Source organism: Amphiura filiformis, chromosome 15, assembly GCF_039555335.1.
Source record: "Amphiura filiformis chromosome 15, Afil_fr2py, whole genome shotgun sequence".
Taxonomy (NCBI): Eukaryota; Metazoa; Echinodermata; class Ophiuroidea; order Amphilepidida; family Amphiuridae; genus Amphiura; species Amphiura filiformis.
In genome coordinates, this window is record NC_092642.1 from 3,197,734 (window position 1) to 3,215,381 (window position 17,648).

Sequence of the window (17,648 nt, forward strand, 5' to 3'; positions counted from 1 at the left end):
GTTTATTGATTATAATAATTATATCCTTTATAATCCTTGCGCAAGTGCATGGACACTGTCGTGTATAAAATAGAGCCCGTCCGCATGTCCGACGTGCTATTGTCATAACCAGCCCGTCCGACGCCCGCCCTGAAATGTTGCAATAATAACTAATAGTGGCAGCGGCTCAGCTGGACGAGTTTGCAACTTTGACCACTTTGGAATTTTGTCCACGGATAACTGGAAAACAAGGCAGCCACGAGCACCGATACACCAAAAGTTACATAAAAAGAAAGACTTGGACAGGCCGGACAGTTTACTCTTGTTCTGCGGATTAGTTGTTTTTTGCGTTTGCCCTCCATTTAAAATGAAATCATGATTTTAATATGCGATAATATATAATGCAAAATAATTATTGCCTGTGCTTATTTTCATTACAGTATTTATCTATCTGAAAGACGAAATGACTATTTGACACAAGATGAAATCAAGCCTACAGTATCAGATATAGCAGGCTTTGCAGGCTGTTATATATTCGGAAGGAATGGTCAAAATTATTTTTAAATGGTCTCTCTGGTAATCATTGTATGATATGTTGGGTATATATTGACCTTCGTCCTAGAACTATATTTTGTAATAATTATGAAGACGTCTTACTCCTGGGAAAGGCGCTGGGGGTAAAATGTTGTCGCTACAATGAGCGCAAAGAATGAATCTATGATTAACGATTAATTAGTTTTAGGGTTCACACGCCCGATTTGTTTAGGCTGGATAAAAAACATTAGGCCCCCATCGTAGGACGAATCTCTTGTGTAAAGAACATCGCGTCCCGACATTCCGTACATTCACTTAGCGCAACGAGACATTATAGCTATTCGCTATGAATTAAATCTCGTGTTTCGGGATTTTATTAAAAATCTGAGATTTTGTCACAAACAGTTCAAATGCAATTTTGTAGAGCATGCTAGTTCATTAAAGGACCATTAGGCAGAGGCGCCCTATTTAGCTTTGGTTTTGCATGTTTAATTATTTTATTTTCCCACACGACTTACCCGGTAAAAAATCAAAAAAATAATTAAATGTCCACGGCTAACGTTAAATAGGGCTCTTCGGCCTACATGTAATGCATTTGCAATGTTGTAAAAGATCAGAATGTAGAAAATGTTGGTATTATACGTAGTAATCAATATTCAATAGTAGCACTGAATAGGCCTCAGACATGTTATTTTATACAATAACAAACAAACTGTTCATAACTTCTTTTTTAGGATAATTACTGAAGATCTCACGTGTGAGCTGAAAGGACGCCCTCTAGCAGCAGTGAAATGTGTGGATAAAGGAATCCAATTCTCGGTATTCGCAATAAGGGCGCCGCCAGCGGTTTGCGATGTAATCGTGATGTATCATGGGAAAAGGTCGACATCCAAGTCCGCGCAATACGAATATTACCATGCTATTACATAGGAACACGTGACAATATTTTTTAGTTTGTCAAAATAAAGGTGTTACACGCGAATCGATACTCAATAATACTTAATAATGAGATTTGAAATGTGCACAATTAATTTTTTCTCTATCGATTTGCGTGTAATACCGTTATATTGACAAACTAAAAAATATTGTCACGTGTTCCTATGTAACAGCATGGTAATATTCGTATTGCGCGGACTTGGATGTCGACCTTTTCCCATGATACATCACGATTTTCCCATGATACATCACGATTACATCGCAAACCGCTGGCGGCGCCCTTATTGCGAATAGCGAGAATTGTTGCAGATGTGCACGGAAATAACCAATCAACAGCAACTCTTGAACTGTATTTTAAAATCTTGAACAAGTCTAATTATTGGTATGTCGGTATAAATATGGCCTAGTCAATAGCGTATCGATACTATGGTTCAAACATATTTTCGGGGGGGGGGGGGTTTGGAGTACCCTTTCTGCGATTCTAGTAGATCCATGGGTGGGTTTTCAGTCGAGACCAATGCATCCAATTGGGCCCATTCAGACATAGGTGCCCACAAGAGCGCCTAATTATGCTACATTCTGGTGCTTTTTGTGTGCTTTTTGTTAAAAATTGATATACTGAAGCGTAAAAACAGCAAAATGTATGTACAGAGAAAGTCATAATCCGAAAGTCTGCATGGCACATCCCCGTACAACAGTTTCGACCCCAAGCATATATTTCTACTTTGTGCTGCTTAGTTATTCAATAAACGTACAATTCAAAAGCCATCTGCAACTTTAGTTACTTCGAACGAGCTCCGTTCAGGGTGTATCAAAATGATGGTACCCATCAGCTGTGTTGTATAATGACACGACTGCTTCTTCAAAATTCAAGTCAGATCCTCTTAAAATGAATATCATTGTTTAATGACCTTTTATAACAAACATTTACAAATACGGTGGGCGTTAAACTGTATTTTAATGTGGCATTCATGGCCATGCTCAATGGATACCGATGGTAACCAATCATTTTGATACACCCTGTATATCGCAGCTCAGCCGAGACGTATTGCTTCGTCTTTTATTTAGTGTATTTTAATTAATGTATATTCTTGGGTATTAATTAAATATGTGATCTCTTTAATTGGATTTACTGTTGTTTCTACGCTGATGATTCAAGATAACTCTTGATTTTGAGAGCTTTGAGCATTTTTTTCATCACTGTGTTTTTAACGTCACTTTGATAGCTCATCTGTATATTTTATATGTAATAATTAGGCCCCCTAGACTAGTATTCTCCAATCTTCCCATTAATCCTAATTCCTTCCAACCTTCGTTACTTCTACCATAATTTCCACCTAACCTATACCAAATATCTAAATCTTCTGATGATGGAGCGCAAGATGGAGACCAACTTGTGAGGATGATGGTAATCGTCCTGGTCCACCTTCCAGTGGTGGGGGTTGCTAACTTGATGGATTATATCCATCAAGTAACGAACGGACCAGGGTGGCCAGGAGAGGAGTGTCTCGCCCGCTTGCAAGGAGCGAAACTGATTCACAATAAAGCGCCACGTCAGCACCAGAGTTAAAGCCACTGATTACTATAACCCGCCTGTGCAGCCATCGGGCCTGTACAAGACAACTCCAAGGCCAATCGAAAGATGATGAAGTTCCTTGAGCAGGGATTTCACCATGTTAGAAAAGCTACTGCAGACAAACCGAAGGAAAGAAACGGTGAACGAAGTTTTGTTGGGGCGAAGCACCCCCCCCCCCCAAATCAATATACATAAAATAAGACTTAATATAATAATGTTTACCCAAAAATATATTTTTAATAACGTATTCATGAGTTTTATAACACGGCGTTTAAATGTTATTAAATGTGATCACATTTGCTTTTGACAGCATAGTTAATCATCATTCCAATAATTTGGATGTTTGAAATATGCTGAAAAATAATAGTAATAGTAAATAACAATAATAATATTAATAATGATAATAAATACAGGTGCAGTAATAATGTCCAAGCTCCGGGCCATGGTTAGCGACGACTCATTGAACAAAATATATAGAAAAAGCACTTTTAGGAATAGCTAGGAATCAAGAGAAAAATAATTTACATGTCATCCAGCTGTGATTCATTCGCGTAGTTGGCAGCAGAGATTTTAATAAAACTAGAGATAATTTGCGCTCACAGAGCGCAGACAATCGCAAGGCATGTAATCCTTTAATGGCCGTTTGACCTGACCTTTGACCTTAATGTTTCCCGGGTCACGAGGTTTGTTGTCTCCGAAATTAAGCCCCCATACCCCTTACAGACAATGAAATTACGGTATAAGATTTGACCCCAGATAACCTTTGACCTGACCCTGCAAACATATTCTCCCTGGTCATTAAGTTTGTTGTCACCGAGTTTGAGTCTCGTACCCTTAGATGTCCCAAAAATGCATTTCTAAAATTTGACCTTTGACCTGACCCCTACAAAATGTTCCCTGGTCATGAGATTTGTTGTCACTGAGTTTGAGCCCCATATCCCTTACAGATGTCCAGAAAAGGAAATTGTAAGATTTGACCCAAGATAACCTTTGACCCGACCCCTGCAAAGTGTTCCAAAATATTCCCCTGGTCATTAAGTTTGTTGTCACAGAGTTTGAGTCCCGTACCCATTACAGATGTACAGAAAATGCATTTCTTAAATTTGACCTCTGCATGAACTTTGACCTGACCCCTGTAAAATGTTCCCCTGGTCATGAGATTTGTTGTCACTGAGTTTGAGCCCCATACCCCTTACGGATGTTGAGATAATGCAATTGTAAGATTTTACCCCAATTGTAAGATTTTACCCCCTTAATGACCTTTGACCCCAATTCTTTGTACAACTTTTAGACACTGGCTAAAGGTGATGCAGGTATGCAAGTGACGACATTGTGTTATGTAATTTGTGGAAGAAGAAGCATTTTAGTGAAAATCACATTTTGGCCATAATGACCTTTGGATGACCTTTGACCCCGAGTTGGTCATGTAACATTTGTCCCCCCACCCAATGGTCCTTGTGACCAAATATGGTCACATTGGCTTAAAGCATATGGCTACGATGGCTCGTTAAAAGTTTGACAGAAGAAAGAAAGAAAGAAGAACTGACCAAAAACAGAACACTCGCAAATTGGAAATTTGCGATTGTAACAATCGGCAGCGTCCCTTAAATTGGTGAGTACACGGCCAGGAAATACAGTAAAACACAATAAGCGAGCATTCTTGACGGATAAACACATTTTCAGGTAAGAACAAACTGACTGCATATAGACGAATCTATTTTCACGCATTCTTACACCTCAATAGCCGCCTTAGCTGGGTCCCCCCTTAGGTCTATTCCACCTAAAATGTGAAATGATGTGGCCTTGGCGGGGATATTAAACTGCATTCTACCACCAATGTTACACGTACACAAAAGAATGATGAAAGTTTACAACACAATACAATTCAACATCGATTTTTAAGCGGATTTAATCCACCCAATTGGGCAGTAACAACATCAGTTTTGTGCAGACGGGACCCAGTCATGGCCGACTGAATTCTGACCATCACTTGGCTCGTTGGATTCGTCTATAGCCCGTATGACCAGTGCTGTGAACTATAGATAATTAAGAAAATTACTGATAGGGCAATACAAACTTCAATGGTAGAGTATTCTCATTGATGTGATATTATCTAGCTTTGTTTGTTGGTTTGTTATATTTGCAGATTATGGATACTCACAAATTGCTACGAATTATATCAAAATGGAGCAATACGCCGGAGACGAAGGTAAGTTTAACGAATTATATACCAAATAACGAATTATATAAAAGGGGAGTGTTAATTGTCATTTACACTCCCCTTTTTTCAGCATCCACGTGTACTATAGTTATATTTACCATGTCTAACCCAACATCTTTATTTCAGCAACTCAGGAAGACCAAACAGAAAGCCATGCGTTATTCTTTTCATCAAGATAACTACAGATTTTATTCCCACTCTCGCATTATTCCTACAGGCCTACAGATAAAATGTACACCAGCGCTGGGCACTCTCTCTGGTCCTCTACAGCAGAAGTGGAATCAACTGTTATATGGTACATCTATCCGTCTCATCAATATCCTAACTGAACATTGTGCTGCTTCTCTTGACAGTTTCTCTGATGAAATCACTGAACTCGAAGATGACCTGCGATCATGTTGTACAGAGGCCCAATGGGAACAGTTTAATAATGAGATAGATTTATGTTTGTCCACACAGAAAGCCGAACTTCTTGATCGCAGAAACAGGAAGATCCGTGGCATCTTGGAGAAACGCCAACAGCACAACAGAAGACGGTTTAGGCGTCCTGCAGCTACTAACCATGATAACGAAAACCTTCCCTCCACAGTCGTTAATTTATCATCCTCCTCTCTTTCCTCCGCTGAATTGGATCTTCTCTCCAAGGGCCTCAAGTTCTGCCCCACCCCTCCAGAGGTTAACCAGGTAGAACTCAGTCAGGATCTCACTCAATACTATCGTCGCATACGTCTACGGGAGTTTTTCCTTGATGAGCCAGCATCTGAACCTGAGCCTTTTCGCAAGAAAAGCAGTTGGGTCCCTCCCAAGAACAGGGTTCCAGCCATGGAGACATACGTGCAGGTTGTTAGTTCCCAAGTTAACAATTCTGCCAATTCTTCCCACAGGACACATGACAACTTACCCCGTGAGGAACGCCAGGCACTCAAGTCTCTCAGAACCAGGACTGACATCATCATCAAGCCTGCTGATAAAGGATCTGCTGTGGTTGTCATGGATCGCCAAAAGTACATTGACGAGACCATGAAGCACCTCAACAATCGTACTAACTATGCTCTTGTTGATTCTGATCCTACTGACTCTTTCTCTCAACAGATACAGACCACCCTGGATGACATGCATGCTCGTGATGAATTAACCGACAAAGCCCATGCATTTCTTTCTCCTACAGATTCTAAAGCTGCTCGATTTTATCTCCTCCCCAAGATCCACAAGCCCGGGAATCCTGGTCGACCCATTGTATCCGGTAATGGTTCCCCCACTGAGAACATATCTCTCTACGTTGACCACTTCATTAAACCCCTTGTTTCACAGACTCCGTCATACATACACGACACCCCGGACTTTCTCAGGAAGCTTGAAGCCATCACGGACCAGATCCCCAGCACTGCCATCATTGGCACTTGTGATGTGTCATCCCTGTATACTAATATCCCATTCAGTGAAGGAATTGCAGCTACCTGTGAAGCGCTGTCTAGAAGTGACCACACCAGTCCCCCCATTGATGATCTGAAGACTCTCATGAATCATGTACTAACTAAGAACAATTTCACCTTCATGGGAGAACACTATTTACAGGTATTTGGGACATCGATGGGGACCCGCATGGCACCGTCGTTCGCCTGCCTCTTCATGTCTAGGCTTGAAGAGCAGATGTTGGATGCTGCCCCTTGTCGTCCATGGATTTGGTGGAGGTACATTGACGATGTGTTTTTCATCTGGACCAGAGAAGAAGACAGCCTTCACACTTTCCTGGACCATGTCAATTCCTTCCACAGAACTATTAAATTCACATCTGAACTTTCTCACCACCAGGTCAACTTCTTGGATGTCACCATCAGAAAGGAAAATGACTCCCTTGTCACAGATCTCTACACCAAGCCCACAGACAGTCACCAGTATCTACACTCTTCCAGTTGCCATCCCCAACATTGTAAAAGTGGTATAGCATACAGCCAAGCTCTCCGCCTCCGCCGCATTTGTACTAATGATTCTGACTTTTCACAGCATGCTAGGGACCTCAAGAGGAACCTTACAACTAGGGGACACAGTGCACACAAAGTGCAGCAGGCCATCAACAAGGTCAAATCTCTTCCCAGGTCAGATGTACTGAAGCAGAAGCCCAGAAGCCAAGACACCAATACCAGAGTCCCTCTTGTGGTCACTTTTCATCCTAACCTCCCTCCTCTCCGCAGCATCACTAATGACAATCAACATATACTTCAAACTTCAGATCGGCTACAACGAGCGGTTCCCGATAACCCCATCCTGGCCTACAGACGTCCCCGCAATCTTAGAGATCTTCTTGTGAGAGCTGAAGTCCCCCTCTTTCTGATACTATTCCTTCCACACAACAGGGTACTGTCACATGTGATTCCAGGTGTGTTGTTTGCAAGGACCATATCCAAGAAGGGGATTCTGTCACCAGTAATTCCAACAATTCCTCCCACAGGATCAGGGGCAACATCACCTGCACCACATCTAATGTAGTGTATCTCATTTCTTGCAGAGTTTGTGGTATACAGTATGTGGGAGAAACCAAGAATGCACTTAAGAAGCGGTTTATGGACACCGGTCCACAGTCAACACCAAGAAGCTTGACACCCCTGTTGGTGATCACTTTAACCTCCCCAACCACTCTATCTCCGACATGATCCTTCAGAGGATTGAGTCTTTAGGTAACCGTCCTGACACCGTCCGTGCCAGCAGGGAGAAATTCTGGATGAAGCGCCTACGTACCATCCAGCCACATGGTCTCAACATCCAAGAGGGAAACGATTAACTTGGTTTTCATATTCATAATATTTGGCCAACCACCCCCCCCTCCCCAATTTTTTTTTTTTTTTTTTTTTTTTTTTTTTTTTCTTCCTATTTTGTTATTTATATTTTCCATCCACTTTATTATTTTAGTTTTTATTTCCCTTTTACTTCCATCATCATGGTTTATGTTTTTGTAGTTTTTATTTTTACCACACATTTTCATTTTTCTATTCAGCCCATTGTCTTCATTCATTTCCTTATCCCTCTCATCTCCATTCATGACATCCCACTTCCTGCCCCAATTGATAGTTCCCAGGAACCACTTATGTCTTCTATTGTCTTGCTAATTTCCTTTTCCTTTATGTCCATGTCACTATATATATATGCATGTTTGTGTGTTGTCTTGTCACTTTGCCTTTGATAAAGATCCTGCTAGGATCGAAAGCTCAGGCCCCTAAACTTTGAAATTTTACTTAAACAGGCTATTTTTGTGGATAAGCAGTTTACAACAGCTCACCTTTTAACGAATTATATACCCGGTATTTAAGTTAGCGTCAGATTATATTATCTGTATTCTCCGCACACAGGCTTTTGTATATATGTGACAATAATTTTATCATTAAATTGCCATACAACAGAATGTTTCAAATTCTCTTATTTCAGGAATAGTTTGTTTCTCTTGAAAAGTTGATCTCTTGATATAGGAAGGTCCTCTTGGTTAATGTTTTCTGGTGGACAAACCGACGAAAATTTAAAAGCAAAGGTTTGATGAATTTCATAATCGAAATAAGAGCATAGCTGGGTTGTTTTGTATATTATTTGACCCAATACAAATGTATGATATGGGATGATATAAGAAACTCAAAACATATATTATTGTTTGTTTGCGTAGATATTATCAGGAGCTTGTGATGTAGAAGATATAGGCGATGGATACGTGAATAACGTTTGGCGAATTCGGAGTCGAGAAAACCCTGACATGTCTGTGGTAGTTAAATACGCAGGGCCTTACCTCAAGGTACACTGTCAAAAATAATAATTTTACCAAGTTTACAGTAAAAAAAAGGCGCGCAGCAATTCTGCCAACAAATGTTTTACAAAATATTTACCATATAATTTTGGTTCGAATACTTGGACAATATAACGTTACTTGGACAATATAACGTTACTTATAACGTTACGTAAAATCTGACCTTTCCTGCAATTACTATTCCAACGAAAATTTACAAGTACAAAAGTACAAATTAAAACATTTTCATTGTACAATTTTGCTTATAGTGGAAAACTTTTAAATTAATTGCAGTTATTTGTTAGCAGAATTACTACACAATATGTTACTGTAAAAATATATTTTATCAATTTCAAATTTTAAACTTAAATAAGTAATTAAAATTACGTATTTTCATAATAATTGCACCTGCATGTAAATTAATTGAAAGTTCGTAACAAATAAAATATATTTCAGGTGCATTAGTGTCGAAATGAAAAGGTTGTGGTTAAACGATCATCGAACTCGTATTTCTACATGTACTCGTTTATTTTAGGACTTACGAGGGGGTATCCAAAAGTTTTTGACATCGCCCAGAAGTGAAAGAGCTATACCGATGAAATTTTGTCAGTGTAATCACTGGTTCTTATGTACATTATGGTCCATGGTCTCATAAGTATGTTTACTTTCTTCACAGGTGGCGCTAGATGGGAAGTAGGCGCATAACCTTTTCATGAGAAGATCCTCCACTTTCTTGAGTTTTTTCTTTGTGGCCGCATCATCCGTAAGTGATGGACGTCCACTTCTTGGCTCATTTGTGAGGGACATGTGGCCAGTTTGGAAATTCCTTTTTCAAAAAGCAATAGTGCCATATGATGGGCAATCATCACCGTAGATTGCTTTCATTTCATTATAGATTTTCTGAGCATTGTAGGCCTAACCCTTCAAATGCAGGAACTTAATCACACTGCGTGCCTCAAATTTCACCATCTTGCAGGTTATGCACCTACTTCCCATCTAGCGCCAGAAAGTAAACATACTTATGAGACCATTTTTGGACCATAATGTACATAAGGACCAGTGATTACACTGACAAAATGTCATTGGTATACCTCTTTCACTTCTGGGTGATGTCAAAAACTTTTGGATACCCCCTCATACATCAAATAAAGTTAACCATTATGAACAAAGGCAACCGATGGATTGGAAAATTATTATTACATCTTATATGGATGTATGCTTTGATAAGGGCTTCTGTCCGGATACACATATTACACACCTTCCCACCATGTATCCCTATAACCTATTCCAAAACAATGCTTTACTAAGTTTCCCGCGTTCCTCTCTTTATTCAGAGGGCGTAGCGACGGACGGGGGGCAAGGGGCCACGTGCCCTGGGCGCCACCCTTAGGGGGCGCAGAATTGACCAATTCAGCATCGATTCAAGTAAAACTTTTCGCGTACTTCCCGCATATTTCAGCACAAAATTATTTGAAAGATCAATTTAATACCGATATTCAACTTCATTATAACAAAAATTAATGAGTTGTATGTCCTATTTGTGAAAATTCGCGCAATTGTTTCAAGACTATTGGGGAGGGGCGCCATTATGTATCCTTAGCCATGGGCCACAACCCCTGGCTTCACCCCCTGTCTTTATTCCCTTATTCTATTTTCTTTTTGATAATCTCAATCGTCAAACGTTATGACCCGATAGATCTTGGGCCTGGACCTGGGCCTGGACTCACTATATCACTATTAGCAAAAATATTGCTGCGTTGCTTAATTCTCACGCTCCCCGTCTTTCTCTCTGTTGTTCGTTTTAATCCTATCCAGTTTTGCCGCAAAAATAGTGCTTTGAAATTACTAAAGTATTTATAAATTTATTGTTTCAATATTATCTTACAGTGCATAGGACCAGGTTCACCTCTAACCGTTGGCAGAATCAACATAGAATTTTGTGCTCTCAACAAGTTTAACGAGCTCCGTCCTGGCTGTGTGCCTAAACCATATGTTCTCGATGATGAAAACAATCTTGGTAATTAACATTGACTGTTACTGTATCTATTATCAGAATGCGCTTGCAACAAAACGGTATTCACACAAAAATAGCCCAAACCTTTTACAATGTTTTGAGTAGACCTGCAGTGATGGGAAATTCCTCATCTTTCACAAATCATGCTATTTTGTCAAAATAAATGTTGTTGCAAATTGTATTTGTTATTTTATGTTGATGGCACCACATTATGAGATCAACATTCTAAAATATTCCCGTTGACCATGCCCACAAAATCTGTAAATGTTCTTTAAACACCTAAACTAACCAACTTGCTTAAAGGCTTTAACTTGTGAAAAGTTAACGGATATTATACTTCTCTGTTTAAACCTGTTGAACTAAATTGTTTAAAAGAAAATGTGTGCATTTAAACAGAAATTGCTTAAAACTCGGGGCTTAAAATCGTAAACTGTTTTTCATAAACAGCGCAATCTTAACTTCTGAAATAATAAGAGTCTAAAATTCACAAGATATATGAACCCAATAGTGATAATTCCTTTCGCGAAAGTGACATACTGTCACATTTGATCTGCATTTTATGATAAGTTTATTTTTCTTTCAAGTAATAATGGAAGATCTACACGACTACAAAACTATGCGGAAAGCTTTGGTGGCAGGTGAATTTCACATGGGAGCCGTAAAGAAAATTGCTGAAACCATGGCCATATTACATCGGAAAACTCACCGAAAATGTGTTTCTGCGGTTCAATTTGCGGAACTTGTCAACAAATTTCAGTATGTATTGGTTTTCATTTTTATGATTTTGACAAATTATTTCTTCGCTCAGTTAATATTATCGGGCCTCACCCACTGACTTTGAATACTTCATAGGCGAGACTCATCAAATACATCCTAAGGCCGTTTGACGTTAATTATTCGTTTCTTGTCCCTGGATTTTTGAAAAAGTGATTAGGGAGGCAGGGAGGTTTTTATTTTGTATATTCTCAGTGACAAATTGGCATCGTTTCACTATATCTGTGGAACCCCTAGAGTACCAATAAAATACTTGGAAATGGTTCTGATAATATAACCTATTTGGCAACATCAAAGATTTGCTGAATAAATAAAAACCTCAATTCTATTTTTAAGCGGCCTAAGATATGTCTTAAGATTATACTTAACTGTATCAACATGCCTATACTAAGCGGCTGCTTGGACCGTGGCTGAGGTTTCATGTGGAGTCTGGTTCTTGTGGAGTCTGGTTCACTAAATCTTGGATTTCTGGGCAAAAATTATGTTATAACGTCAAATTAATGTCAGATTCGGATTTCTTGGGGTCGACTTACCCGAAAAAGTGTCTTTGTACACGATTTTAGGTCCTCTGGTTCAAAACTAAATTTTTCAAGATGGTGCCGGCCACCATCTTGGATTTATGGGTGAAAATGATGCCATAATGTCAAACTAATGCCAGAATCGGAATCCTTGTACTCGACATATCCGAAAAAGTGTCTTTGTGCATGATTATAGGTGCTCTGGTTCAAAACTTAAATTTTCAAAATGGTGGCGGCGGCGATTTTGGATTTTGGCCTCTAGCGAAAAATGCCGGGATTTTCGCGAGGGACATGGGGGCTATTTTTTTTAGAAGTCGAATCAATCGTCAAACCTTACTTGCCAGAGAGTGGTCACCAAATTGAGGTTTTTGACCTAACTATAAGAGAATACGATAATCTGTTCTGAACGTGCTGAACGATAGATAGGCCCTATCCATGACTTTTTTCCCGTAAAAGCTGCCTTAAAAGGCAAGTCAACCAACCTTAGTGCCAGTTTATTCTTTTTGAGAAAAGGTTTTTCACAATCCGTACGTTATAATAATTTTCATAAAATATGTATTTCTGTTGTCAGATGTCGTGATTTAAAAATGTAACTAAAAGAATATTTTCTTCATTCACCTCAGAAATGACGAAATGTTGAGCTTGATAGACTGTTTCATTTTTACCTATCCATTACTTCCGTATCATAAAACTAATCGATACTCAGATGAAGTCAAAGCACAATTGCCTCGCATCCACGGTGATCAAATTCTTCAAGAAAATGCGTCCAGGATGAAAGCTAGGCATATTGCTATGAAACAGTGTCTTGTACACGGTGATTTCCACACTGAAGCGATTATGGTGAAACAGGATTCAGCCAAAGTAAGGGTTAGGCTCTCACGCTTCATCAACGCCTAAGAAATGAATCTTGTCCTTACAACAAATATGTCAAAACAAAGGTTCACCAGAATGAAACAAGTTCATCAGGATTGTCAGTAGATATCATTTGTAAAATTTCATTAAAACAAATCCAATTGATTATTTGGTAAAAAGATGTTAAACATACCTAACAATGGCGTTTCATGCTACATCATAGCACTTTCTCAAATTGACTGACCAATTCTCCCAGTCCTCCTCGTCTGCTTCCTGTTGGAGCTTGATGTTGGTGGCGCTGTTTTGGGGTTTAGGAGTTGATCATAGATGTGCGGCAGGAAGTGATAGTCCTAACCCTAACCCTAAAGTTTAGGGTTAGGGTAATGGTTTAACCCTAACCCTAACCCTAATCCTAACCCTAAACATTAAAGTAAACCTTAACCCTAACCCTAAACCTAACCCTAATCCTACTTTAAAAAAACTTTTTACCCGATAATTTCCCTCATTCTTCAAGCCCTGCCTTCTATCAGGGGCTTATTTATAGGCTTGTTGGCTTGTAAGATTGCGCGGTTAGTGGTTCGTTTCTTAACGCCCCGTAGCCACCCCAAGACAGCCCCATACCCCACTTCGATTTTTTAACTAATAAAAATTATAGTTTCCATATTCTATGGTTTCAAATATTATTATTTTATAGCTGAACCCCATTATATATTTATTACGGGTTATTTTTACTTCAGATTATAGATGCGGAATTCGCTTATATAGGACCGGCAGCTTTAGACGTTGGAACGCTTCTTGCAAACTACATATTCTCTTGTTATTCTCATAAGCTTTACCCGACAGAAGAATCGCCAGACTTTTACAAGAATCTTGAGGACGCCTCCAAAGCTACACGTAATGATACTTATTAATACTCATTAAACCTATTACCAGCAGGAGTAAAAGCCTTTGGCGAGGTTCACTTTGTCATTTCATTAATGTTCCCTGCATGCAGAAAAATGATACTTCCAAAGGGCTCCATTAGGTTTTCTGAATTTTGATACTGAGATGGCATGGGAATGAGAACATCATCTATAACAGTGTACTTCGGTTATATATATAAATGCGCTTATACGCACGTGACCACCTCCGTGCTGCCATAACAGCTTATAGACAGTAAATCTCGAACTGACCTTCTACATAGCGAGTGGTCTTTCTATACATTTGAATACAAAGGCGGTACAACATGAGACTACTGTGCAGCAAAATTGTATATTTTGTTCAACTTTGTGATCATATTGTAAACGTTTCCGTCGCAGAATATTATTTCCGATTTTGTTTTTGATAACATATTACAAATTCGGAATTGCAAAATGTGTAATAATTTTGCAATTCAATTTATACTTAAATTTGATGAAATTTATCTACAGAGTTCCTATCCCTTTCTGTATAGTGGTCAATGTATAAGGATTTAATCACGCTGATCTTGGTATGTGGTGCCCATGGGTCACGTGCGCATTTATAAAAGCGCATTTACAGATATAACCGAAGTACACTGTATAAGGGATGAATTCACGGATATTTGATTCACTATGAGCGAAAGGTGTTTGAGAATCCTTACTTGAGCTCATCCCCCTGCCCGAGTTTTATGCCATGATAGAAGTTTCAATCATACATGTAGAATGAACAGAAAATGTGGCAAGCTGTGTTATAATAAACGGCAAAAGTATGCTTCTTTGTAACACGTCTATAAAAGGAGGACATGCAACCCACTCTAGAATTTTGCTATAAAACGCCTAATTTTAGTACAAATGGATAGGTATAAATGTTTTCGTTCAATTGATAGTAAACACATCCTCAAATTATCCTGCGTATTTTATTTTACAAATTAGGGTATTAAATAAATAAATAAATGTAGACATTTATATAGCGCTTTATGCCGTAAACAGCCTCAAAGCGCTTTACATTTATTCCGCCGTCTTTAGATTATGCCGGAACCACGTTTGCAGCCTACAAATGCGCAGGGTTCATCAGTACAACGACTGTGACTAACCCTAACAGCTTCCCATTGCACCTGGGTGGGGTGAGGCAAGCGAGGTAAAGCGCCTTGCCCAAGGGCGCAACACGGTGGTGCGACGGGGACTCGAACCCACGCACATCGAGCAAGCTCTCAGATTATGAGTCCAAGGCCGTAACCACTGAGCCACCGTGCCCTCGGCAGTTTGTTGATAATAATATATCCTTGTGCTATATTGCTTGGACAGAGGTGATTGCTTCTGCCATTATTTTTAAATGGGATATAGAGTACATAATTTTAATATGACTTACATAATAATTAGGGTTAATATTCTTTACAGTATCTATCTATCTAAAAGACTTACATGGCTATTTGACACAAGATGAAATCAAGTCTACAGTATCAGATATAGCAGGCTTTACAGGCTGTGATTTATTCAGAAGGTATGGTTAACATTATTTTTGAATTGTCTCTCAGTAATTGTTGTTTGATATGTTGGGCTGTGGCGTAGAAAGTAGAGGGAGCAGCGCGCCCTCATCATGGACCGTCGGTACATCTTAGGTCGTTGGTATTCAACGGTCCCTGGTTAAAACATTGGGCTAAACAATTCATAATTGAAGACCTGAGAGCAAGAAGAGCGTAAGTCCACTTGGCCCCTCAACATGTATACACTAAAGTTGCGTATAGTTTCGTATAGTATGGTAATGTTTTATACATGTTCAGGGGCCAAAACAAATCTTTCACAACCTTTCATGATGTTTTCACCCTGGAACATGTATTAAACATTATAAAACCTTAAGATAATATACGTAACTTTAGTGTATACATGTTGAGGGGCCATGTGGACTTACGGTCTTCTTGCGCTCAGGTCTCCAATTTCTTGTGTTGTGTACCGGTTGTCCACAGAGACATCCCATGGCATATGTTACCAAAATGTACGTTGTGCTTCTCCCTTTCGTCCGTTTGAATGAAAAATCTCTGGAAAATTATTTTTGTGTCCACCCTCTCCCTACTTGACTAGAGTAGATTCTTGTACAGAGTACCGCCAGTCTTGTAACATTTCCATCAAAAATTTCTACAAAATGTTAATTTTCATTATCAGTGTCATATGTGCTTCTTTAATTTTAAGCCGAACAAAATGAGGTAAAAACGATAAAAAGTCACTGAAAAGTTATTTCAGCATATCGTTATGAATTCGGCAGAGTGAGGAATCGAGAATTTTGAGCAAATTGAGTTTTTGTATGCTTATGATTATGTTTCAGGTTATCTTTTATTTCCACCAAAAATTAATGGTAAAACTTACTCACCGACGTAGTTATTGAAATTTTGATTTGGACGAATCGCGCCTAAGTGCGATAAATGAATTCGGCAGAGAGACGAATCGTATACTTATGTGTACAAATCATGTTGATTTATAGTATTGTATAGCGGGAAACCCCGAATTTTCTATATTACATGTCTTATACTAATATATTTGATACCAACGTATAGCTGTAAATCATACGCAAAATATAGGCCAATATTGTTATTTTTGCTTTAAAATCCTCGAGTTTTTGCTAAATATTACAGGGATGACTATTTATAACTTATATAGCAAGTTACGTCTACATAGCCTTAGGACAACCAGTAATTTCTACACAAAAGCCCCAAATCAAGAATGCGTGCTATGGTTTACACGTAGTTGAATGCGTATTCGACCTCTCTCTGCGCAGTGTTAGAGACATTTTGGATACAGCATAAAGCCGAATAGCTGTTAAAACGCGTTTTGAGGGATATATCGATTATTTCAGAAAATGCAAGTATTGCCAATAATTCGTGTACATTCACTTCTATAATATACATTTCAAATGAGTGCTGACGAATGTTCTAAATTTTTAAAAGGACCAATGGAATGGTACCAAGATTTTCAAACGCCGTTTACTCAGAACAGCAATTTTGCGTATTCGGCACTCTGCCGTGTTCATAACGATATAATCTTACATACGTGTCAGTTAATTGATCGTTAAGGACCGGTATAATGAAATATGTTAAAGAACATCACTTCTAGGCATAAATCCAGCACAATTTATAGCTATTCGCGAATACTGATAGTATAAATTAAATGTCATGTTTTCCTGATTTTATTAAAAATTTTAGATTTTGTCACACCGCACATGCCGGAATTTTTCCATTTTGTATACATTTACAACCGTGTAAACATTCCACCGCAAATCTTACACTCTTGCTTAAACAAAATTTTAAGTATACACGTAAAAACCGGCTTCTTTAGTATACTGAAAAGACTTCGGACATGTCATTTTAAAGCAATAACAAGAAACTTTTCATCTTCCTTATTAGGATAATTGGGATAGCTCACACGTGGGATCTCGAAGGGCGCCCTCTAGCAGAGGTGAAATGTGTGGATATAGGAATCCGCTTGCTGCAGAGGTGCACGGAAATAACCAATCAGCAGCAACTCTTGGACTGTATTTTCAAATCTTGA

General features: G+C 38.9%; 1 protein-coding gene across 1 annotated transcript; it reads left to right on the plus strand.

Annotated features, from left to right (window-relative positions):
- The first annotated feature begins 5,942 nt into the window (after window positions 1-5,942).
- Window positions 5,943-17,648, plus strand: LOC140172066 (uncharacterized). Its single transcript, XM_072195414.1, has 7 exons — window positions 5,943-7,670; window positions 8,896-9,021; window positions 10,900-11,029; window positions 13,025-13,179; window positions 13,908-14,064; window positions 15,507-15,609; window positions 17,504-17,648. The coding sequence occupies exons 1-7, from the start codon at window positions 6,069-6,071 to the stop codon at window positions 17,646-17,648; spliced, it is 2,418 nt and encodes an 805-aa protein (XP_072051515.1). The 5' UTR covers window positions 5,943-6,068.